Source organism: Cydia amplana, chromosome 12 (genome assembly GCF_948474715.1).
Source record: "Cydia amplana chromosome 12, ilCydAmpl1.1, whole genome shotgun sequence".
In the NCBI taxonomy this organism is placed as follows: domain Eukaryota; kingdom Metazoa; phylum Arthropoda; class Insecta; order Lepidoptera; family Tortricidae; genus Cydia; species Cydia amplana.
In genome coordinates, this window is record NC_086080.1 from 12,772,585 (window position 1) to 12,799,505 (window position 26,921).

Genomic DNA, 26,921 nt, shown 5'->3' on the forward strand with positions numbered 1-26,921 from the left:
TTTGAAACGTAACACAATATCAATAAAAGTGAAACTGGGATAAAAGGAAAAAAAGGCAGTGTATTTAATAATTGTGAATTGAGTTTAATTTATACTTAAAATGGCTATAAATTCAGTGAGAGATTTTGGAAAAGCTTGGTGGTCTGAGGTGTACAATCGAATAATAGGAGCGGCCGTGTTCCTGGACGACTACAGTTCAGAATGTTTACATTGGGACGGAGGATTGTTGAATCTCATATACGGCGGAGCCGTTTCTGTGAAAAGCTTATCGCCTTTCGAGGTATGGTTTTTAAACTTTGAAGAGTTCCCTTTCTTTCATTCAAAGTTTCATTTTAAATTAAATGTTTAGTAAAATGTGAATTATGATTATTTATTGTAGTGAGCTGTAGTTATAACTGCTTATTATCATATAAAGAAGCCTAATTCCATCAAAAATGCTACAGGAATATTAGGGAAGGCTGCAATATGTGTCCTATTTTATAGTTATACCAAATTTACCTTCTGAATGCCAGGCTGTTAGCCAAGAGTTAACTAAGGGCCACTTGCACCTGACCAGTTAAACCTGGAGTTACCATGGTTACCAGTACAATTTGACACTGGGTTAATGGTTTAACTGGTTAACCCCAGAGAATTAAGTCTATGATTTCGAGCAGATTTAGTCATAAATTTCAATTTTGATTAAAATTTCGTTTGTATATAGAAGGAATTATTAAAGTGTCTAAATAAATGTTTGATTTAGTGCTCTGTTTACAATTGTAACATCTCAAAATAACACAACACAACCTTTCAAGTGGCATACATCATTTTTGGGTTGTTGGATTATCGATTTTATTTAAATTAATCAAATTCCAAATTTAAATGACTTAAATTGTCCGGGAGCCGGTTCCTGCCACTTCAAGGGATAATTATTATAATTTTGCACCCTTATAATAAGGGTGCCAAAACTGTACACCATAATTATTTTTAGTTTGCAACAAAAGACCAAAAGAAAGCAGTGTTCATCACCCAATCTGCCGGCACACAGCTCCGCACAGTCCGCGAGATCATCAAGCACAGCGACTTTGCTCATTGCATGCTGATATGCGCCGTCAGCCTAGACGTGATTTATCTGGAGTTGAACGAGGGGAAGGATGTAAGTGATGTGGTGGCGGCGGGGAAGGCCCCCACGGAGGCTACTAAGCAGTTGGAGGGGATGCTCTTGGAATGGATTGGTAAAAAAGTATGCACCTTTAATTTTCATATTAAGTATGTCCAAATCAGTGTTTTTGGATTTATGAGATTTCACTTCAAATAACTTTTAAAAGGATGTATTTTTTTAGTTTTTACTAACTCCTACACTTTGCAAAATATTTAGTTGAAATGGGCACCAGTAGAAAAATACTTGCCAAAAAAACTCTTAACTTAACCCAATCCATACCCCAATTTGGACCTTTGATTTCTTGACTAGACAATTCTTACAGAAACTTGTGAATGGCAGCACCAAAGAGCTGTACACACTGTGCCCACATGTGATTTGGTCCCATCTTTCGCCCTCCTTCTCACTACAGGGTAGATATCCAAAATAAATTAGACTATGGGCTCAAAATTTCCACATGGCAGTAGAATTGCTGCTAACCTAACAGACAGACATGGTCATTTTTGCATTCAGTTTCAGTTTTATTTTTCATATTTCTATGTTGTCATAAAAAATATTTAACATAACTTTTCAGCAATGTGCAGTAGAAGTGGTCCATCTCCCGCTATTCACAATATCACCAACAAATGTAGTGTTCCTCACACCCCCATACCACAAAGTGTATCCAGCATACAACGGTAAACTTACAACAGAGTCAACATACGTAGACCTGTACACGCTAAGCAAAGAGGAGAGGGCGCAAGCGCGGAGGCTGGCTAGTGGACTAAACAGTATTATGGAGTCTATGAATTTGAAAGAGGATGTGTACTACATGGGAACTTTCAGCTCATTGATAGCTGGTGTGCTGGAAAATTCGCCTGTTTGTTTGGCTCGGAGAAAGGTAAATCCTAATTTAGATCGATGCAAAGTCAGTTTGATCAGTTATTATTAAATTGTATGATTCATCACAGAATACATAATAGTACTGGGTACAAAAAGTTCACTCTTTAGTAGTGTAGTACTTCGGTAAACGCGCCTATTACGACAGATTTGACCACTAGGTGGAGCAATACATACAGCCATAAGTGCGACCAAGATGGCGAATCACGCGATACGATCCCGCCATGTTTTTCCGAAGCCCTCCGAATTCTTCCGAACCGCGCCGAAACCTATTCGCAGTCTCACTCGCTCCTCGCGATCGGCCGACTCATTCGATTCATGAGTGGGAAAGAGCGCGCAAGGAGCACTGAGCGACTGAGTTACTGAGCGAGTTAAATCATCAGTGAGTTGAAGAGTGAGCGGGTTGAATCAAATGATATAACTCATTTAAATCACTCACTCGCGAGCGACACATGTCTATTTTGAACAGAGACAACTATTGTTATGTGTGCGTGTGTAAGACCCATAAATGTGACTTCAAATATCGAATGATTTCTTATGTTATGTTCTAATCTTTATAAATTGACTTACGATTATGACGTTATGTCTTGTTTCATTCTAGAATTGCACAAATCCCGCGTCTCTAATCGTCATAGATCGAACCCTGGACGTATGCGGAGTGACCAGTCACTCAATGGAATCTGTTCTCGACAAGATTATGACAGTACTGCCAAGGTTCCCGGGACACAGCAACGATGTCGCGGTGGATATGTCACCGTTGTGTGAAGCTAATGTGTGGGTATTTTAGTGGTTACAAGTAGTAGCTAAGAAACAAAAGTTATGTTAGGCAGATTTATGTAGAGTGATGAGTAAAATGACAATATTGGCAACGAAATAGAGAGGCTCTATTGGCAAAAGGAAAGTGAGAAAGCCATATAAACGATGGCTAGATGGTATAAAAGAAACTGCAGGGAAAGACTGGCTAAATGAAGCAGAAGACAGGCAAAAATGGAGAGAGTTGGAGGAGGCCTACACTCGAAGAGCGGTCCAAATTAAATAAATAAATAGTAAATAACATACATAAACTTAACACTACTAGCTATAAGAAACTTACTAACCAATACGCAGAAACTTCTAATGTAAAAATGGGAAATTTGGAAATAAATGCTTTTTTATTTTATTTATTTTATGTAGAGCGATCATATATCGCTCCTTGTATGTGGGTGGAGTGACCAGTCATGCGATGGAATCTGTTCTTGATAAGATTATGACAGTGTTGCAGAAGGCTAATTTGTATTTTAGGAGCTCACTATGAACGTGTCGCTTTTCTAATGGTTTTTTCGAGAACGCTAGGGAGCCTAGTTTTGGGCACACGGATTTATAGCATAAGGTATTAAAAGAGTAGCGTTCGTAAGCGAATGCTCCTTTAGTGGTCAACATAACTAGTTTAGTTAGTTTAACTAGGTAGTTTTTTATACCGTATTTCGTTTTGGCTAATGTACTTACTAATGTAACACAATGATATTTGAGCGTTTCTTTTATTAATTTTTTGGCCATTTTTATATATTGTGTCCTTTTTTGCCACTTTTGTGTTATTTCTACTCACAACCACGAGCTCTTTCGATCCTAATGGGATAAAAAAATGTCCCAAAGTTTTTTTCCTATTGTGTTACCATTTCCCCATATACTTTGTATGGCGGTAACAAAAAGGAAAGTTTGAAAAATGTATAGACATTTTAGGACACTTTTTTTCTCCTATAAGGATGAAAAGGGCTCGCGATTCTGACTAGAAATAACACAAAAGTGGCAACAAGGTCACAATATATAAAAATGGCAAAAAATAAATGGTTAATCGCAAATGTAATAATGATCACACTGTAAAAAGTCGTCAAAATCGACATAGAAGTTCAAAACATTATCGACTTTTTTTCCTATTTGAAATTCGTCCAGTATCTCGCATCCTGAAGACCTGCAGCTCGCCCCCGGCTGCCTGTACCACGCCAACGACGACTCCTGCACCTCCACCTTTGACTACATGATCAACAAAAGCCAGAAGGAGGTCATGTTCGACCTCTACAACAAGCTGTCCAAGATAGACGTGCAGAGGTATTTCTTTGACACAGAACCTTTACACCTCTAAGGGCTCATTTAGACGGTGCGAGAACTCGCATGCGAGTTTCATTACATTGCGTCATTTGATCGGTCGGCTGAATTGATGTAACCTCAATGGTCCGCAATGTAACTAAAATCGCATGCGAGTTCTCGCACCGTCTAAATGAGCCCTAAAGGGGCCCACTGATTACCAGTCCGCCGGACGATATCTGCCTGTCAGTTGTTCTGAGCTGTCAACTATTTGTTCTAACTGACAGGCCGATATCGTTGCACCAAACTGTTCGTATCGTTAAAGAGTTCGCAAAATTTTTATGTATGGAAAGTTTCATAGTAAAGCGCCGGGGCGCGCCGGCTAACGTTGATCAGTCTGTCAATTATGTGGTTGGTGCAACTGGCCCTAAATCTTATTAACAGCCATTACCAATTATTATTCTCATGTCGTGGGGACCTTTTACATCTCCAAATTTAATGCGTTATTTTATTAACGATGGAGACATACGTCTCTGTTATATTTTAGTAGTTATTTATTATAAGAATATTCTGATATAACTTATTTATTTATTAACTTTAATGTTTGTTGTATATTGGCTATTGTATTTATAAATGTTGCTAAAGCAAGGGTGCTAAGCATGAAGAATTTTGTACATTGAACCGCCATTACCTATCTCTATCGCACGCGCATAGTTATATTGCTGTCCCACTTGCACAGTGATATTTACCTCTGGCATCATCGACGGAACAGCAATATAATTTTTCGTGCTTAATTACATTTTTTTTAAAATTTTGAGGTCGCCCAGTCCCAAGATGCTCCTCAAGGTCACGCCGCAGAGCATTGAGAAGATGGTTACGGCCGCTAAAGGTAAAACAACTTACAGAATACAAACATACTGTTGTCAGCCCTAAATATTTACTCTTTTATTACTTAAATGGTTATTATTTTATTTAGCCAAAATCTTGCCCTCTAGTTTGAAAGCTGTAATACCACTGGCGCTGTACTGCGCCATAATTATGTTTTGACAAACAAAGTTATCACATAATCCGCCGCCCATCAGCACCATGTCATTCAGCTGCAGTTGTTGGTAGTCATTTCCGAAGCACGATTTTCTCTAATAGCCGGGTACTGACTGAGCGAGTAGCCTCGCGAGGAAAATCCTCGGTCATTACCATTAGCCGGGTACTGACTGAGCGAGCAGCCTTGCGAGGCAGCCTCGGACGTTTGCCGCGCAACGTTTGCCGCGCGAGGCAAACGTCAGTAGGATTTGTTGCACGATGCTGCCGCGCGCCAATGATTTATAACTCAAGATAGGTTATAGGCGTTCCAAAATTGAAGCGCTTAACTTGTGACAATTTGTCACAAGTTGCCTTTAGACGCGGCTGGACAAACGAGAAATGTGCACGTGCTAACGAGCTCCTGTACACCGAAAGAGCAAGAAACGACCTTATGTTTAACAACGAATGTGACAAAGATGGATGGAATGAGAAAATTAATCAAAAATAACAGATTTCTTCGTAGGCACAGAAATAAATATGGAAGTATTTTTTGTGCTCGTCAAGTATGAGTATAACCTATCTATGGTTATATAATATCATTGCCGCGCGCGGCAAAGCCGAGCCACGGTGACGCTGAGCCAAACATCGAGCGCTCAGTTTAACGTGAAGTCGCACAGAGACCGCGCGTGTCATGAGGTCGGGACATTTCGCATCCCATGGCGTTATTCAACGCGTTACTGGCCGAATTAGCTATGAATAGTTTGTTATTATCTGTCATTTTTGACTTATGTATTTGTAATAGGCTTGTGCATGCTCGTTCACTACAGTGAGCGCTCCGCTCTCGGTCAATCGGTCAAACGAACTAGTTCGATCTTTTAGTTCCTTTAATTCAGTCGGTCGTTGAACTTGTTGGGAGCCGGGAATGAATAGGAATCGGTTTAACACTCGATTTTTTTCCAATCTTTGGTAAATTCAAATTGTATGATATGATTATGTCGATATTAAACATTAAATACCTTAACACAATAAAAAAATTAAAATATATAGAAAAATATTTGATTTTCCATCATACTTTTACACGTCGTTCTTTGTCTCGTTCGCACTCGTGCTAGCGACATTTTGAACCGTTTAAGACCGATTAAGAGCGCGCAAAAAGATTTAGTTCCTTTCGGTCCTTCACGGGATTTCATTCCTAACAGTTCTTAGTTCGCGACCGACACAAGCCTAATTTGTAAGAAAGGGAAAACATAATTTAACTGAATCAGGCCCGTAAAGTTTTATGAATAATGGGGTTACACTTTACACATTATATTGCAATTAAGATGTCTTATGAATTTTTCAGGAAACTACGACATAATAGAGAAGCACATCGGCGTGCTGCAACAAGCGTTAGGCGTGGTCCACACGCTGAAGTCCCCCAAGCGGTCACAGGTGGAACTGCTGCAGAACCTAGAGCGGCAGGTGCTGCAGAGCCTGGCCGCTAGCCGCGACTCCACCAGCGTGCTTCACCAGGTAAGGGATCGTTATTTCAGGGAACTACGACATAATTGAGAAGCACATCGGCGTGCTGCAACAAGCGTTAGGCGTGGTCCACACGCTGAAGTCCCCCAAGCGGTCACAGGTGGAACTGCTGCAGAACCTAGAGCGGCAGGTGCTGCAGAGCCTGGCCGCTAGCCGCGACTCCACCAGCGTGCTTCACCAGGTAAGGGATCGTTATTTCAGGGAACTACGACATAATAGAGAAGCACATCGGCGTGCTGCAACAAGCGTTAGGCGTGGTCCACACGCTGAAGTCCCCCAAGCGGTCACAGGTGGAGCTGCTGCAGAACCTAGAGCGGCAGGTGCTGCAGAGCCTGGCCGCTAGCCGCGACTCCACCAGCGTGCTTCACCAGGTAAGGGATCGTTATTTCAGACAACTACGACATAATTGAGAAGCACATCGGCGTGCTGCAACAAGCGTTAGGCGTGGTCCACACGCTGAAGTCCCCCAAGCGGTCACAGGTGGAGCTGCTGCAGAACCTAGAGCGGCAGGTGCTGCAGAGCCTGGCCGCTAGCCGCGACTCCACCAGCGTGCTTCACCAGGTAAGGGATCGTTATTTCAGACAACTACGACATAATTGAGAAGCACATCGGCGTGCTGCAACAAGCGTTAGGCGTGGTCCACACGCTGAAGTCCCCCAAGCGGTCACAGGTGGAGCTGCTGCAGAACCTAGAGCGGCAGGTGCTGCAGAGCCTGGCCGCTAGCCGCGACTCCACCAGCGTGCTTCACCAGGTAAGGGATCGTTATTTCAGACAACTACGACATAATTGAGAAGCACATCGGCGTGCTGCAACAAGCGTTAGGCGTGGTCCACACGCTGAAGTCCCCCAAGCGGTCACAGGTGGAGCTGCTGCAGAATTTGCCTGGCCGGCGGCCGCTAGCCGTGACTCCACCAGCGTGCTTCACCAGGTAAGGCCTTAGTTCGTTATTCATAAACGCGCTACAAGCCTCAATTAGCTATTAATTGTTTGTATTAATCTGTCATTTGACTTATTTATTTGTAAGAATGGGATAAAACATAAATTCCTACGACAAAGCTAATAATAGTTATTTTCGATACAAGTGCGAAAAAGAGGAAATTCGAAACGAGTGGCGATAAATTAAAACACGACCGAAGGGAGTGTTTTAAATCGACACGAGTTGCGAATTACCTATTCGCACGTGTATCGAACAACGTTTTACAGTACATATGGCACTTTAAAGTTTCGACATACGCACGAAAAGTGCTATTTTACGCACTAGTGCGGAAAAGTAGCCCCATATGTACTGTAAAAATATTTAAGCAAGGTATATCCCTAAAAGTTATCCTTTACAACCTATTGCCGTTACAAATAACGAATTTAACATATATAGAATTTAAAAGTAAACTTAAACGTTTCTTTCAATGTAACCCATTTTACTCAATCAATAAATTTACAGATAAAATGAAAAATAATGACTTTCTTATATAAAATAATTCTAAGCATACTTTTATTTACACTATGAAATTGACGTACCTATTTGATCATTTACTATGTTAATGATATACATTTTGATTTATATAATTTTATCTACCTATTAATTAAGACATTGCATGATTAGTTTTAGCAATGACCTGTATTTGACTTGCTAGATGTAACGTTTTTTTTGTTACTTGGCCAAATAAAGAAACTTGAAACTTATAGTATGGCTCTTCTCAGGTGAACTTTTCGCTTCGAACCTTAATCTTTCAAACAAAGGCCATTGTCTCTATTATCGCAAAGCCGCTAGCTCGAGCGTTAGCACGTGCCAGCACAACATTCATATTGCAAAACAACCGGTATCGGTATCGTCATAGTATTAAGGTTCAAATTTAATGTCACTAATTAACTAAGTTTGATCCCTCTAAACGAAAATAAAACCTAATTAGTTCGTTATTATTATTTGTTGTCACGATAATGTTTTTGAAATAGTTTTTATCTATCTATCTATCTAATAAGGGGGTTAGAGCATTTCCACATTGTCCAGTCACCACCGCCAGCAGAAAATGCTAAGCAGGCAAAGCGGGCAAGCTGGACTCACGTTGAATCATCATGGCCTAGTTTCTTTCGTAAAAATTAGTGTGCACCGAGCGGACGTCATCATACCCAATATAAACACGTTAAACTCTCGCGTTTTGTACACATATTTAATTACACAAACGGGTCTACCGCGATATAGAAAACAATGAAACAATGAAACTATATCGCGGTAGACGCGTTTGTGTAATTAAATACGTCATCATACCCCTAAGCGAATCGATAATTATTACCAAAACGTTCGACATAACGCTTTTTTGTATAGTAATATGAACGCTTGCTTTCCTAAAATGTTTATCATATTTGTTTTCAGATCAGCCACCTAATTAAGACGAGAAAAGACCGCAACCTCCCCCTAGAGAGCCTGCTCGCGCTCATAGTTCACGTGTATTCCCTCACCGGCACCGAAGTGTCTTTCTCCAAGCAACACGAAGACAGCTTAACCGAGACGTTGAGCGTGGCCATATTCGAGGACCATAAGACCGTGTTCGCTGACCACGGGCTGCGGGGCAGCCCCGAGCATTGCGATCACGTGTCCAAGGCGATCATGGGGAGGCTGAAGGAAATTGCGACGATGAGGAGGAATTTGCAGAAGTGAGTAGACATTTTTAGCTATATTATGCGAGATAGAAGTTTACTAATGTTTACGTTGAGCGTGGCCATATTCGAGGACCATAAGACCGTGTTCGCTGACCACGGGCTGCGGGGCAGCCCGGAGCATTGCGATGACGTGTCCAAGGCGATCATGGGGAGGCTGAAGGAGATTGCGCTGATGAGGAGGAATTTGCAGAAGTGAGTAGACATTTTGAGCTATATGTGAGTTGTGAGTACCGGCACTAGAAGTTTACTAATGTCAGGCGTGGCTCACTCCGCGATTTCGTCGCTTTGCTATAGGTAGCTAAAAGTACATCCGTTCCACACCAATTTTGGTGGCTAGCCATAAGCCGCGCGTGGCGCTGTCGCCACCTAGCGGCCATTTCTGTGCTGATCGTAACTGACGCGTTTTGTTAGAGAGTGAGTCTTCTGTACCTAGTACTATTATTTATTCTGTGTTAATGTTTACAAATAGTAGGATACTTATACATACTAGCATTAGTCGATCGAGAGAACTAAGGTATGCAATCTCTGGATTTGTAGTAGTTTGTCTCACGACTTCGTCCGTTCGGTTCTTTATGAAATTTGGTAAAAGCGTAGTTGAAATAGGAGGTCCTAGGGTGTTAACGTGGGGTCTTGTCATATTGCTCAACTTATGTACGAAAAAGCATGATCGAACTCGTTATCAAATGAATATGCACAGACAAGACATCCTCCAGACTGAGCATAGGTAGCGCTACCCCCTCTGCCATAAATATACGGTAGTTTTACTCCATTTTCGAGTCAAAGTGTCTTTGTGTGACGTCCGTGTCTTTGAACGGACCAATCACGGCACGGGACTCGCTCACCTCGTCCCCCGCACCCCAGTATTTTTGGCAGCATCGGTTTTATGAAATAATTGCTCTAAACTCCGTCTAGAGGATTCCTAGTCTATGGCCACACTATATGTATTGAGTTACTGTAATTTGTAATGTATCCCATAAAAAACAAATGTGAAATGAAAGCCAAGTTTAATATCAAGAATATGCGTCGTTGTTGACTTCACCGGCAAAAGAATTGAGATCTATACGTGTGCCAATTTCTAGTTCATTTGGGATGTAATTAAAGTACCTACCTAGTAAATTCCAGTAGGTATGTTTTTTTTTTATAAAAGAAAATACTAGCGACCTGCCCCGGCTTCGCACGTGTTAACAAATTATACATAAACCTTCCTCTTGAATCACTCTATCTATTAAAAAAAACCGCACCAAAATCCGTTGCGTATTTATAAAGATCTAAGATTACATAGGGACAGACAGACAGCGGGAAGCGACTTTGTTTTATACTATGTCTCTCTCTATATTTAAAAGCTATGCTCTTGTCGGTGGAGTAATCGCCACTCTTCTCTTTTCTGGGCCAGCCTTTTAACTCCCTCGTACGACACGACAGAAACTCTATCTTTTATTTGGCTGAGATATGTGATCCTGGGCCTTCCTAGTGATATAAAATTATACTATGTAGTGATATAAAATTTAATGGTGATATTTTTTGGTTGTCAGGTACAACTCGGTTCTAAAGCCGTGCGAGACGGGTGGGGGTGACGAGTACCGCGGCGTGCTACAACAGCTGGTGGAAGACCTGGTGGATACGGAGCGGCCGGAACTAACGGACCTGCGGCACAGGAACGAGGGACTCAAGGACTTGCTGCGGAGCGGACTTAAGTGAGTACGGCACAGGTTCTTTAAAAATACATAAAGGTAAATACAGATTCGGCATACAGTCGCCATCAGATCTCGGTTCTAAAGCCGTGCGAGACGGGTGGAGGCCACGAGTACCGCGGCGTGCTACAACAGCTGGTGGAAGACCTGGTGGACACGGAGCGACCGCAACTAACGGACCTGCGGCACAGGAACGAGGGACTCAAGGACTTGCTGCGGAGCGGACTCAAGTGAGTACGGCACAGGTTCTTTAACCCTTTAGCCGCCAGAGTCTGATATATAAGACATTACATATCCAGCTCATTTCGCCACAGTCTGATAAATAAGACAAAGATCTGATTTTATTTTACAGCACATTTATAACTCCCGTAACTATGCCAACCTTACTCTGCGTGGTACAATTACTGTCGGTGGCGACACGAGCACGCTCGATCAAAAATTGCTGGCGGTTAATAGGTTAAAAACACATAGTGGAAGGTAAAGACCGATTCGGCATACAGTCGCCATCAGATATATCGGAGCGGCCGAGGCGCTCACAAATATCTGAACACGCCTCTATTGTCAAGGCGTTTGAGTGTGTGTTCAGATATTCTTGAGCACCTTGGCCGCTCCGACATATCTGATGGCGACTACAACATTATCTCTAAAAGTGTTAAAATAGATAAATTTTCTAATAGTTTTAAATATTGGATAGGTACACATATTATTGAATTTAAAACTTCCTTGATTCCCTTAATTTAGTGACATTAATAAAAAAGCCACCCTTGGCAATATAACTGATAAGCCTCTATTCTTGCGCGGAATATCAAAATTTACGAGCAGATATGTGCAAGACAAGATGTATTAACTTGTTGAATATTGACTCCCATTTAATATGTTTAACTTGTGATGGTGATTGATGAATTACTTAGAGGATATAACCAAACGGAGTAGCCATTAACAGGAATTCCCCTCTATCTAAAATAGGCGGCCAATGATCATCAATGTATGGACTGACGTTTATCTGACATGGCTATTTTTACGTTCCCCTCCCCCGCAAAAATCGACAGACTGTTTTGTGCAGAAAATTACAGACAATCCGTCTCCATTTGGTTATATCCTCTAAGATGAATTACGTGTTTTTCCAGCATCCTAACGAGCAAGAAACCTCGCAGCACGAAGCATCCGCTGGACTGCCCCACCGTGATCATCTTCGTCGTTGGTGGCATTACGGCCGAGGAGTGCAAGCGTATTCACAGGTAAACACACCCAATTCAGTTGCAAAAAATCATTATTTTCAGTGTAATTTTTTACACATTACATTTTATTTTTCAGCATCGTAGACAACTTGCATATGATAATTTTTATCGGGCGGGGTTACATATATCTTATTACTTTCAAAAAGTTATGACCGGGTTGGCGTGCGAACGCAGACTTGAGTAACGTGCCTAAACAATGAATTATTACATTCACTTTTTATTGAATATCTTATCTAATACTAGCGACACGCGCCGGCTTCGCACGAGTTAACAAATTATACATAAACCTTCCTCTTGAATCACTCTATCTATTACAAAAAACCGTATTAAACTCCGTTGCGTAGTTTTAAAGATCTAAGCATACATAGGGACAAACAGACAGCGGGAAGCGACTTTGTTTTATACTATGTAGTGATATTAATGAATTTTATCGAATATTGTTTGATTAACTGCTTATTTCATCCACAGGACCGTGATCACGAGCGGCGTCGACACGGCCGTGTTCATCGGTTCTACAAAATTCGTCACTCCAGTGGAAGCTATGAGAGACGTCCTCGCCTTATAGCAGTATTCACCTTTGATGGCGCGCCAGAAAAGCGCTGTCAACGGCCCTTGCCGAAAGATGGTGTATTAAGGTACCGTAAGTGTAAGGCCTGAGTGGACGCTCGAGTTGGGCGTGCAGCGGGGCGGGGCGTGCGGCGTGCATGTTAAACAAATGCAAGCGTATAGGAGCGGCCTTAGTGCACGCTGCTCACATCGGCCAGTTGGGAAAGCCATTGGAACCTCGCACGGACGCACCTCACCAGCACCTGCTTATCCGACCGACGATTTTCTGCGAAAATCGAAGCCGGAACGCGCCCGGCCCTGCCGGAGGGGAAGCCTAGCTGTACCCAGAACCCATCCACCGACGGTCGCCCTGCCCAACAGGACCGACTGACGGTGACGCGTCGCGCAGGTCCCGCATCATCATGGACAAGAAGCCACCGAAGTCCCCCCCGTCCCTTCGGGGCGGGTGGGTAGACAAGAAAATGGATTTCACAATCCACCCGCAGCCGCAACAGTAAAACTCGCGACCCCCCCGGTCCCTTCGGATAGGGTGGGTAGTTCGCAACGCGAGTTTTACGAAGTACCCGAAGACACCAAGACCCCGGAACCCACCTACGGCCCCACAGAGCCGTGGAAACCAGACTTCGATGGCCTCATCGAAGCCCTCGGACGCCCCTACGCACCACCCTCATGGGTAGCCCCAGACCGACTTTCCCCTCGCGGGCAACTTGATCGTGTTTGTATCAAGGCTGCCAGCTTGGCGCAAGTCGGTCACATACCTCCACGCCCGGAAGTATGGCCAACAGCCTTCCCTAGGCTGATGGGGCACGCCCCTGGGACAGTGGAGCAGTCCCAGGAAGAAGCCCAACCGCAGCGCCACCAGGACGAGCACCCCGTCACTCCACAACCTTCGGCAGTTGAGGAGAAGCCGGAGTGCAGCACGCCCGACAAGCAGGACCAGGAAGGGTCCTGTGACACCACCCCGCCACCGACGGACCCGCGACCCCGCGCCAGCCCCGGAGCCGCCCCGCAGCCCCAACAAGGCCCCTCAAAAGGCCCCACCAAGCAAGACGCCGCACTTACAGAGGCCCCAAAGCCGGGAGCTACTGTACCTGCCCCCCCGGCCCCCGCGCCGGCATCTACACCCGCAGCCCCTGACATCAACCACGCAACCGCCGCAGCCCCGCAGCTGCGCCTAATAAAAACGCCTGAGCACGCCGAACGCTCGGGCCCCCGCCGCCTACTGGGCATCGCGCCGCTCCATGCGCGCCCCCCGGATAACCGCCGGCAGCGCCAGCGCCCCCACGGCACAGGAGCAAGCCGTAAAAGGAGGAGACACCACCAACCGGGCACCGCGCCGCTCCACGCACGCCCTCCGGACAGCCGCCGACAGAGGGAGACAGCCCACAGTTGCAACGAGGCCCCACAGCCACAAAGCCACTGAGAGGCTACATAGAAGAGAAAATGCCATGACAGGCCAGTCGGCTAGTTATGGCCATGAAGCCACCGCCCTAGAATAGGGCACTGAAAAGACCCGCCCGTAGTTACGGGCGGCGATTTGAAACCGCCAAAAATCCCCAAAAGGGATGGGAAGGCATCTCATACCTCCCTTCGGGAGGTATGAAAGAAGCAGACGAGCTGCTCACATCACGCGTGAGCCCGACGCCACGCTGCACGCCCCGCCGAACGCTCCGCTCCGAGCGTCCACTCAGGCCTTACACTAAGGTTCAAAGAGCGGAATTTTACAAAAATCGTACCGCGTTTTTTAGATCGCAATACGGTTGCCAAAAAATTACTTAGCAATCTTGAGGATCTTCTCTAGTGACTTCATCGATTCGAATCCTGTTTTTTGACTCTCGTTCGATAGAAAAAAATCACGAACATTCTAAAGCGCACTTTTAAAAAAATTAACAATTTATGCACAAAACTAAAAATATGAAAAATTGCTTCTAAAAATGTGTTATTTAATTTTTGAGTATTCTTGAATTTTGTTAGGAAAATTGGGTAGGTATCCTACTGATTTGTATATATGTAATTTCTTACATTATAATATATAACTGCGTTCTTAGCTAAGCTTTTAAGGCCCTTACTGTTTAAATGTCGTTGTCATACGCTTGGTTGCTCTGTTGCTTACTAGATAATGTGTATTTTGGCTGTTATTCTTAAGCTAGATGTATATGGTTACTTCAAAAGTAACGTTATACAATGTTAATCTATGTAGTACTGTGAATATTTATAATATATTTTAAATGATTAATTCTAAGTGCAATGCAATTACAATGCAGGTATGAACTGTTAAAATCTTATTAATATTATTTGTATTTGTTTAGAATCAAAATAAGTCTGAGGGTAATTTCTATAACTATTAAGATACGGAAATAAAAGTAGTTTAAACGTGTCAGGATATTTTATTAAATAATTCTGCTAGATGTAAATTTGATAAATGTCCGCTAGTTACGTTCATATATGCACTAACAATATCATAATAGACATGAGTTTAATATGACTGACTGAATTAGTCTATTAGCGCGAATTGTCAACACCTATCAAGTTTTAGGCCGTAAGATGGCAGATTTGCTGTAAGCGTGCCTGCAAAATCTTTCGTCCACTTAATCTGACTTATTTTTATAGAAAAGTAAGACATTCCACTTCTACTCGTCGCTAGATGGCGTTTTAATTAAATTCCATGTAGGTATTCGCCAGAAATATATAACCGCCGCTTTCTAGTATTAGCAATATATGCCTTTCATAGATCTCAACGAAACTAATTATCGCCGTGTCTGTACAATCGGCAGAAGTAGTTAAACTGTCGAGGTGTCCAAAATGATCTGAACACGGAGCGAACGATTGGCATCTTGGCTAGGCATTCTGAAAAAAATTACAACTAGCATTAACCCTTTGAACGCCACGACTATCGTGTGCGGCGCGTTATTGTGAACCTTGTCGGAACGCATTAAGGTTGATATTAGGCTGTAGCATCGCGCGTCAAATGACATATGTGGCGGTGATAGGGTTTAACATGACATTACTAAAGAAATAGTGAAATAAAAATCGCTATAACGTAAAAAGAGGTTTTATTAATGCTTTTCACATTGGACATCATTTAATAACATTTATAATTTAGATATTTTTGTTATCAGTATCAAATAAATCGAATTACAGACGTACGTACTAGGTAGGTATTGATTTAAATCATTAATTATTTCTAGATAAATCTCCCTTAGCGCCACTTGCACCATCCCACTAACCCGGGGTTAACCGGTCAAACCTGCAGTTAACATGGTTTGCCATTGTTTACCAGTACAATAATTTGACACTGGGTTAGCGGTTTAACTGGTTAACCCCGGGTTGGAGGGTTGATGCAAATGGCCCAGGTTTTCTTTCTTTCAGGTTTGAGGTGTGAGGCGTAGGTACCTATTTTATAAATACATACATATTTTTCTCATACAATAATATCACAATTTGTCATTATAGGGTGGAGACAAAGTTGTCAATTACAGAAATAAGACGCGCAAAATTCATACAAATATCTTTAGTGCAAATTTGATACAAATTCACTTTCATCAACAGAATAGAGTTTGAAAAATCGTTTTCTTAGTTTCTATGATTTCAAAACACCTTACATCATTAAGCAGGCGTTTTAAAAATGTAATACTTAGGTAATACAACAACGTTGATAGCGATAGTACATACTAGCAATAAATCAATATACTTAAATATTATAATTAAGAAAAGCAACACTGAGTCCCGCGAACGTGATATCGCATCGGCAGAGTAGTTCCCTCAAAGTTCCACAGACGCACGATTTCATACAAACGTTACAATTAGGTTTACGAAATGTTTACGAATTGCTATGAAACGTCAGTTTGTCATTTCAGACACGTTTAAGACCAGTGACCTGTTATCAAAAGCTTGTTACTTGTAATACAAGTGGAAGTCCCTTTTTGACAGCTTTTGTTAGAAAAAGACTTCCACTTGTATTACAAGTTAAAAGATTTTGATAAACAGGGCACTGGGGCTCGTTTCTCAAAAGCTTGTAACTTGTAATACAAGTGGAAGTCTCAAGCTTTTGAGAAACGGGGCCCAGGGGCCCTCTCACTGTGTCACTTTTTGACAGCTTTTGTTAGAAAGCGACTTCCACTTGTATTACAAGTTACAAGCTTTTGAGAACGGGTCCCAGGGGCATTTTTTAAAGGTTTCTGTGTTGTACTACTTACGCTAGTTAAGCATTGCAATAGAGATAGATAAATTTGAGCCTGAAAAATAGTAATTACTGATTAATACTATTAAAATATGAAAAATATCGGCAAACACTGTACATGTCTCTTACTTGCAACTGTTTTCATCCGTCTTCTAATATGCTCGTACCATATCCTAAGGGCTCATTTAGACGGTGCGAGAACTCGCATGCGAGTTTCATTACATTGCGTCATTTGATCGGTCGGTTGAATTCTTGTCACCTCAATGGTCCGCAATGTAACTAAAATCGCATGCGAGTTCGCGCGCCGTCTAAATCGGGCTTAGCACGGTTCCATTTTTATCGACTATCACTATGCCCGTCACTTTCGCACTTACATACTTGTTAGAACGTGACAGGCATGGTGATAAACGATAAAAATGCTACCGTGCTACTAGGGCAGCTCTTAGAGACGATCCCGATTAGGTTTGTGACATAATAATACTCGTATCGGTATCGGAGCTGACACCCGATATCCTACTTTCGTTTTGATAAAGGTTTTACATATTTTTTAAATTATCGGACCGATAATATAGTCGTTATAATAGCCCACAAACATTAAGTATGTCCGAGCTCTGTCACGGTTGGGGAAATATCGGTTTTAGTCGTGATATCGGATGGGATAATGTTTTATCCAAATTTTTCCCATAAAACATCTTTTAAAATATCTACAGTCCACACCACTCCACCTGACCATGGCCAAGGCCGTTCCATATGGTATTATTATTCATTAAGTTTACATGCCTCAATGTCGGTCCCGAAATCGATAACCTTATTCGTATATTAAGAGATCTATGCAATTGATAATTTAACGATTCTATTGCCTAAATTGTTAATTGAAAGTACGCTCGAGAAATAGTATAAAAATTAAACTCAGACATGTGTTTTATTGATAATTAGAGTCTGTGCGGAAAGAGAAGAGTCGTGGAATGCATGGGGCCCAATACATTCCACGACTCTTCTCTTTCCGAACAGACTCTAACATTCACTCAAGTGTTCATGGTGGAGGTGTTCATAACTAAGGGATTTTAAACCCTTACCTATAACGCTGTGAACAACTAATCGCATATCATGAAGTTATGTTCAAGGACGAAAATATTTGGATGCACATTTAAGTTATGTAAATACTGTTTAACACTTTCTCTTATTTCTAGTACCACTTCGAGCTTATTAAGACTAATAAATGCGACACCAAGTGCTCATCATAAAAGTTTTCGCATCATCGCATGTAATCACAGAGCATGGAAGCTACTTTCCTTATCTAAGCGTAAAACCATAAGGAAATCTGTTAAAAATCAGGAACTTATTTCACGCACTTAAATAACAGCTCTTATGAGACTCACGAGTGAGATACCTATTGAATTGCTGCTTCAAAACGATAACAACATAATACTAATGATTTAAATACTTAAAAACATGTTTTTATTCCAAAAACGGAATCATGTAGGTATTGTAGGTAGTTGTTAAACTAGCGAAACAAGGATTCGGGCATTGAGATAGTCAAATTAATTACAATATAAGTCTAGTATACAATATAAGAGATGGATATTTCGAGAGGAGACTTTGTTTAAAAAGATGTCGCTGTTCAGCGTCATACCTATCTACTTTTTGCAGTGAGGAGTTTTTTACTGATTGACATCTGATAATTCATTTTAAGAGTCTTATGTAAGTGAATTAACTCTTAGATGCAAGAGATTCAGTTATGTAGAGGGTGAATCAACTTTTTCTTGTCACACGTTGCCATGGCTACGTTCTCCTGGGTCACTCTTAAAACCTGATTTTAAGGCATTTAAATTTACCAAACACGCTTCTTTGTGATATTTGTAAACCCTTTCCATTGAGGGTCGTCTACCAAGCGTGTCAGAAGAAGGTGGTGTCTTGTCTTCTAACAAACTATGCTACTATTGTCTCTTGGCTGACCGAACAGAATAACAACAAGAAATAGCTGATCCACCCATGACTTTAATTCAACGTGTGTTCTAATCGCCAGAAACATCTCCCCCTTTCCTGAAGTCCGCGTTGGCGTAGATTGCCGTTTTGTTCCTGTAGAGGGCGCACACAATCGAGCCGCGGCCGCGGTAGCGGGTCATTACGTGGCCTTTGGCTTTTAGGCCGTTGACGATTCCCTGTAAGAAAATAATAAATTGTATTTACCTACTTTAGTATTTCTCTATTTTCACGCAAATTAAATTTGATTACTGTTTATTTAACTACTGTTTATTAAAGAAAAATATGATTGTCTGTAAAGTCGGTTTACGGACGACAATTTTGCGTAATAAACGTCATAAGAAAACATTGATGAAAAATTGCATACTACCAACTAATTGCGTACTAGTGACGTTACCATGGAGATCTGTCCACAACGTTACCATGGAGATCCCACAACGTGACACTTTTTCGTGCATGCTACCGGTAATCGATTTATAAGACGTTATCACGTCAAAAAGAAAAAAAAAGTACCTCGGTAATTCCAAACTCGTATTCCACTTGCATGGGCAGCAACTGATGATGTATCCGAGCTTCATCCACTGCCTCTTTGATCGTCTGCTGGAACCATAGCTTGCGGATGGCCACCTAAAATTGACAAAGGCAAATATATTTTTAGCATCAGTCAATAATAATGAAAAGACGGTCTCCAAGCATCTCCAACTCCAAATACAAAAAAGCCTTTATTTCTACTACCATAGTTTTAAACTTTACAATACATACTTAACAATGACATTATATTTCGATTAGGTAGAAGTCGCCTCAGCGGCGTAGGCCTCCCCCATTTCAAATGGGGGAGGCCATTTCTTTCCACAATTGCCTTTCTCTGGCCTCTTGCATCAAAGCTTAGATTACTTTTCCGCACAGGAAGTAAAAATCTTCTAAACTTACCAAGGCGACGGCTGTGGTTATCTTAGTGCCTCCAGAAGCTCCGAGCACCATCTTGGCATTGCCTACGGTATCAGAAATAATGCTAGGACTCATGGAAGATAAAGGTCTCTTTCCTGGCGCGATGAAGTTGGCCGGGGAAGGCTCCAGGCCGAAGTAGTTGGTGATGCCTGGTGAGGAGAAGTCGTCCATCACGTTGTTCATTACGATGCCCGTGTTCAAGGTCGTGAAGCCGGAGCCGTAACTGTAACATAATGAGAGTTAAGGCACATTAAGGGCGTAACTGTAACATAATGAGAGTTAAGGCACATTAATTATGATTTAAACGGCGCGCATGCGATTTTAGTTACATTGCGGACTGTTGGATCCAATTCAACCGACTGTAATGAAACTCGCATGCGAGTTCTCGCATCGTCTAAATGAGCCCTTAGACGGTGCGAGATCTCGCATGCGAGTTTCATTACATTGCGGTATTTGCTCGGCCGATTGAAATGCTGTCCTCCTCACCTCCTCAAGTCCGCAAGGTACCTAACTAAAATCACATGCAAGTTCACGCGCCTACTAAATGAGATCTGTATGTTTATACCGGGAGTTTGATCATGCACCTAATCAGTACAAAACATAGGGCCCTTTATGGAAACATAAACCTCCAACGGCGCTCCCTTTCTATTCAGTGGGCTGACTACTGATCATCTGATTAAAATTATAAATTAAAAATCAGTCCCTGAGGTTTCGACACCGTTTCTGTATACATTCTGGTGAAGAAGGAGGATCGAATCGGGTGTTCCTACAAAACCGCCAGTAATTACTATTAATACACATGCCCAGATATTCGGAGCGAGCTATAAAGTCATTAACAGAGATGGGCGCAGTTCCCGCATCAGGTTGTAGATACATCTCCGCGCCGGACGTTAATTGATGAATAACTTGGACAACACATACTCGTAGTTGATAGAGCTGATGACGGACATATCATCTCCATTCTCCTTTACTAGCTATGACATATGCAGCTATGACAGAGATGTGCGCTGTGCCAGCATCAGGTAGTTGACACAACTCCGCGCCGTACCTAATACATTGTTAGTCATTCATGAATGACCTTTGGACAACACTTACTAGTAGTTGATAGAGCTGGTGACGGACACAGCGTCTCCATTACTTGCTATGACAGAGATGTGCGCTGTGCCAGCATCTGGTTGCTGGTACACCTCCGCACCGTATATCGAGGAGTCATTGCTTGTCATTGAGTCGTTGATTCTGCTGCGGATTTCTGCCCCATATTCAGGTTGCGTCACGTTCTTTATTAACTGGAAAAAAATATACGTTTCTCAAAATGACTGACGAGTACCTACGTATTTTGACCATTTTGAGAATTAAATTCACATTATAGTAGTAATTAAGCCAAATTTTGGTTCTTGATTTAAAAACTGTATTATCGCGTTAAACTACTTATAATAGCGTGACATCTAGTGTCGAGTAGCAGTACTGTTAGTTCTGCTACTTGACGGTAGATGTAGACTACGAAAATAATAGTCGTTTTGGTAACAAAACTTATCTATGAGTGAGCACTCTATGTCTTCTTAATTCTCTTTGCCGAAAGTGCCGCACCGCACCTTACATATCAACTCGTATGTGTAGGTCAATAGATCCTAGGTATAAAAGTTCATGGTTGGTTCTATGTTTGCTTATCTATATCAATAAATTATATAGATTTTAACGCTTTGAAATATTTTTATGATGAGGATAACCAGTGTAAATAGATTTCTCCGTGACAACCAAACTACGGTATGGGGTTCTTCAAAAAAGGAGTGTACAGGTTTTTAAAAAAAGGTCGGCAACGCGCATGTAACACCTCTGGAGTTGCAGGTGTCCATAGGCTACGGTGACTGCTTATCATCAGGCGGCCCGTATGCTTGTTTGCCACCTATGTGGTATAAAAAAAAACTATTTTTCTTTACGACACCGATTTCATATCTTCCTTAAGTAGGTACATACCTCATCTAACTGCAGAAACGCAGCATCCCCCAACCTGGTTCTCGTCGCGTAGGCGAACTTAAATGCCTCTATGATCCTATGGTATGTGAGAATCTTGTCCTCCGTCGTGTTGATGCTGTGCGGCCCGAAGCTGTACCCCGACAGCACGTTCAGGATGTTTGCCAGGATGAGCCCACTGCTGGGCGGTGGGGGCACGTGTAGTCTTTCCCCGCTGTCTAATCGTACGTCGATGGTCTCGGTTATTTTTGCCCTGAAATTATTAACGAAGTTTTCATTAACACGCAATTAAGTAAATTATGTCTTTGGGCATAGAGAAATATAGGTAGTAAGACAAGAGTGCTCACTCCATACATCAGTTTTGGTACCAAAAATACTATTATTTTCACAGTCGACATCTAGCATCGAGTAGCGGAATTATCAGTACTGCTACTTGGCAATAGATGTAGCACCGACCGGAGTCTTATGTTCTTGAGCATTAGAATAGACTTTCCGGTCGGTGCTACATCTATTGTCAAGTAGCAGTACTGATAATTCCGCTACTCGATGCTAGATCTGATGTCGACTATGAAGATAATAGTCGTTTTGGTACCAAAACTGATGTATGGAGTGAGCAATCTATGTATTTTTTTCTCTATGCTTTGGGTTAACATCGGGAGCGGGACAATTTCGCATACCTTAATAAACATTGCTCGAATATACAAGGTTTAACGTGTCGTTCTCAAGAAAAAGGCAACTTATTGTCGGTTGTCATTGTCAATAATTTACTGGCATGAGGATGTGAATAAAAATCGGCTTTACGGTATATCGTCATATCACTTCGCATAAATGTCCGTATAAAGTGATTCGTTCTACCAAGTAATTGATTTTGTGTGTAAATGGATTACATTATTGATAGAATCCTTTTTTGAAGTAGGATGGTAATATGTAGTTTCAACACTAATGTAGGTACTTATCCCCTACTTAATATTAAAACGATTATATTTATAGGTATAGTAAGATTATATTTATTATTATTGATAAACGTTTTAATTATTCCGATTATAGCAAACCTGATGGAATATTATGGGTGAATCTAGGTGATATATTGTTTTGACGCAAGCAGCTATCTCCTTAGGTCAGAGGGGATGACTATTTACGCAAACATTATTATTAATAGGTATATATTTTAAATGCGACGTTTTGTATTACGTAATGAAAATTGCTTAAGTATGTGATTGTGTTTTTAAACTCTTCACTAAAACACCATACATTTATACTCATCAAATCAATTAAAAATATTTGTGGATACCACGGCAACAAATAAATAAATAATAGCTATATTATGTAGGTACCTACTTAGGTGTTAATGGCCCAGTTGGTGGTATGGGATTTATGGTTTCATATAATAGCTAAATTAAGTAAGTTTTGTGTGTGAATGAACTGCCTACTTGAGTATTCATGGGTATATATATGGGTACATATTTCCTTTGCCAACTTGGCAGGTTATAACCACCGTGTTGCATTTGCGTAACAACACAGAAACCTTAATCAGGCATACCTACTCGTAGGTATTAAGCGGAAATACAATCTGCTGTTGTTTGTTTATTTTAAGTGCTCTTATAATGACAACTTTTTCAAATGGTTGTGAAACTGAACAAAATATTATTTAACACTCTACGTATGTCTCTGCTATTGAAAATACATTTTTTGACTAGGTTAAGGGGAAATGGAAAAGTTCACTGCTTTGCGATATCAAGCCACCGCTCTATCAGCTGACAAAAAAGGATATCTGTAGGGATTGCAATCCGGTCTGGTTTTGAATCCGGCCGGATCCGGTCGGATTTTGGCCTCAATCCGGCGTTGGTATTGCGTATAAAAAATTCATCAAGTCATGTATTTTATTATGTTTTTAGCGTTATATGCGAAGTTAAGGATATTTTTAATGTATAATAAAATTCAGCACTTACGGTGCACGGGAATCTAAACACTACGAGACTACGACGACACATATTTCGTCGGCTAGAAGACTGGCGTCAACTAACAAACAAGTTGTTGTGTTGCTGTTTGAGAGCGAGAAAATAGAACGGCAACGTCGCACCCGCACCGCATATAACGCGCGCGTCGAGCGACGTTCGAATATTGGCGAAATTTTTTAAAATTTTAGCAGTATTTTAAGCTGTTATTTTATATTTTAGCGCTTTGATTCATTTTACCGTATGGTAGCTTAGCGTAGCTAGCTTGAAAAATGTGCCGGATCTGGCCGGATTACTGGATCCGCCGGACCGGATTGCAATCCCTAGATATCTGTAAAACTCCAAAGACCTTAAAATGCTAAAGAATTCACATAGTAAGCCAACGTTTGTAGTTATTTAAACGTTAAGTACTTACGTTTAAATAGCAAGTGAAGGTTTCTGTAAATTTCCACAGCAAGTATTCAAATAGACATTGTTGCAAATGCAATATGTTATCGGCAAAGAGTAATAACTAGGATGGAGGTTAACTAGAAATGTTTTGAATAGCTTTCTATATTACGCACATTACGGCATCTTATGCTTCGTGGCTTGTTGGCCATGTTTACGCTAAAAACAAAGTTAATTGACCACATTTTCAGCATACAGTCACTAATTACTTTAGCTGGAATAACAGTTAAATTAGTATTTTGATAAGGTACTATGTAGTAATATTCGGTAGGTACTATATATACCTATTTAAAACAAGTACCTAGGTAGATACTTATTGTTAGTTCGATGTTCTGTATCTAAGGAGAACCAAAAATTGTTTCGCTAGGTCTCTTGTATTGAAATAGTTAATAGTTATTTATGACCTGGATTGTGGAATTAAAATATGTAAAACCGAAAAATATTATATATACATAAGTACTTGGTATTCGTTTGAAATCGATATTATGACATGTATGAATAATACTGAAAGCGTCTACGTGCTGTTGACTAGGGACTACCTTACCTATAACTCCTATAAGTACATATCAGTGTTAACTTATCACTACTAAGTAGATGTAGACTTGTAGACCAAGATATCTATTCTTACCTAATATTGTTGATTTTATTATCCGTTTGTATTCAATTATTATCAGTTTAAAAATGTAAACAACAGCGTTATCTGGCTCAGAGGGCCTACCGCGAACCACGTTCGACGTGTTACCTCCCTGTCACACTTACGTACGAATTTACAAGTGCAACAGGGAGGCGCTCAGAACTATTTTAGTCCACTTTGAATTCAGTGTTGTTGTAAGTATCTGATACGAACTGGAAATCCAATCAGATATCTATCTGATTATAACAAAAACATACTTATCTATCATAATCGTCTTATACCTATATACCAAATACTACTGTACCTAAATACATGTAGGTACGTTGCTTTAATTACTAGGTCAGGGTTTACATCAGTGTTTGGTAGAGCATACAATACAATACAATACAATACTCTTTATTGCACACCTCACATACACGTAGCATATATTTATGTAGGTAGCAAACAATTAACTATGGTGTCTAGGCAAACTAGCCACACGGTTGTTTGTCAAAAATAACTATAGGCGCCATGACGTTAGGTACTTTACTTAAAAAATAAGTACCTAATAATGTTGAGAGGGTGTTAGATTATGTAAGAAGTTTTGAATTTCGCCTGTACCTACTAAAATGCTCCCAAAGTTTCCATCTCTCAACTCTCTAAAAGGTTAAAGTAAGGTTTCTTAGGAACCAAAATTTTGTGTAAACAAATATGATGACATTTTTATAATGAATCATTTGTGACAAAAAATAAATAAACAAGAATTTCCATGAATCAAGTTACAGAATAAAGGCAAATCATTATTTTTACTTCGCTCGATTAACAATATCGCGATAACGTTCCATTACTTTCTAGAACTGAGTCATTGCAGTAATAAAAACATGTGCTTCAAAAGTAGAATATATTTATGTACTGGTATGGCTCGAATTCTTATTAAAAATTGTAAATAAATGAACACTTGAACAAGCTAAGGAATGATGAAATATGTGAGTCATGTTACGGCAGGTATTACATTTGGTACAATAAGTGATTTATAGCATTAAAACTGCAACCGTATAGCTATTTCATGATAACGAAACTGCGCAGTAAATCTTAGAATTTCTGAGATTGTTATACTTCCTATTTCCCATGCTTTTTTTCTTCAATCCTAATTATGATAAATGCGAATGAATACATACAAATATGCATACAAATGCATATTAAGTAATGCATATAAATATAATCAGCATCTGGCTATTACCTCACAATCACTAAGATATGACTCTCACGTATCGTTCGTGATTCTTATTAAAACAAAGATTGTCGATATTGCCAATGCCAATTAAGAAAATGTAAGTAGCATGAAACCTGCTAATTCAGCAGCCATTTTGATAGCTTGGTCTGACTCTATCTAAAATATAGATATATTTTTTAAAGAAAGAAAATACATTTATTTATGACAAACACAGATGACAAAAACTTGTTGACAAATACCTATACAATGTATATCTATACATATAATAAAGCTGAAGAGGGTCGAAAGTCTGTACATGGAAGATATTCGAAAAAAAGTTGGTTGGGGATACTTAGAATCGATAACAGAACACGTTCCAACAGTTTTTAGAATTTTTGTCTGTTTGTCTGTTTATCTGTTTGTCTGTTTATTTGACCGCGCATCACGTGAAAACGGCTGAACGGATTTTGATGAAAAATTTACTAATCTGTCAAGAAAATCCCTGGCCACATTTTAGGCTAGAAAAATTAAACCCCTAAAAGGGGGGTGGCCACTACACTCAATTAAGTTATGTTTGCACCTGAATCTTATGGCGCTAACTTAAGAAAGTGGTGCAAACTTTTTTTTTGTGTAGGGACTTTGTAAAAAAAACAGCATTTTTCTTAGTCAATGTCAAACGTCTTTGCAAATACATATTAAATCACATTTATAGAGGGGTCTATCGCGAGTCTATTGACAATAATTAACATTATGTGAAGTGGGTGGTTTGAAAATATGATATCTACCCCAAACTTTTTCATACACTTTTCGTCGGGTAGTTGCACAAATCTCTGTTTTGACATTT

General features: G+C 40.7%; 2 protein-coding genes and 1 long non-coding RNA gene across 4 annotated transcripts in view; 1 reads left to right on the top strand and 2 right to left on the bottom strand.

Annotated features, from left to right (window-relative positions):
* LOC134653078 (uncharacterized) overlaps positions 1-26,921 on the bottom strand; it is a 383,717-nt gene that overhangs the window by 106,055 nt on the left and 250,741 nt on the right. The window lies entirely within an intron of this gene.
* LOC134653054 (sec1 family domain-containing protein 2-like) lies at positions 60-12,817 on the top strand. Its single transcript, XM_063508338.1, has 11 exons — positions 60-280; positions 968-1,219; positions 1,710-2,015; positions 2,616-2,788; positions 3,944-4,099; positions 4,894-4,964; positions 6,438-6,607; positions 8,985-9,265; positions 10,804-10,965; positions 12,090-12,200; positions 12,669-12,817. The coding sequence occupies exons 1-11, from the start codon at positions 101-103 to the stop codon at positions 12,763-12,765; spliced, it is 1,959 nt and encodes a 652-aa protein (XP_063364408.1). The 5' UTR covers positions 60-100; the 3' UTR covers positions 12,766-12,817.
* The window catches only part of LOC134653067 (glutathione hydrolase 1 proenzyme-like), a 65,016-nt gene continuing 56,735 nt past the window's right edge, over positions 18,641-26,921 (bottom strand). The window contains exons 6-11 of one of the 2 annotated variants that reach the window (XM_063508354.1): positions 21,853-22,102; positions 20,974-21,164; positions 19,861-20,101; positions 19,444-19,557; positions 18,956-19,109; positions 18,641-18,703 (exon numbers count right to left, since the gene is read on the bottom strand). In XM_063508354.1, coding sequence (XP_063364424.1) covers positions 18,963-19,109; positions 19,444-19,557; positions 19,861-20,101; positions 20,974-21,164; positions 21,853-22,102 — 943 coding nt within the window. In that variant the 3' untranslated portion in view covers positions 18,641-18,703; positions 18,956-18,962. The remainder of the gene's footprint in view (positions 18,704-18,955; positions 19,110-19,443; positions 19,558-19,860; positions 20,102-20,973; positions 21,165-21,852; positions 22,103-26,921) is intronic. The other variant, XM_063508356.1, reaches the window with a different exon arrangement.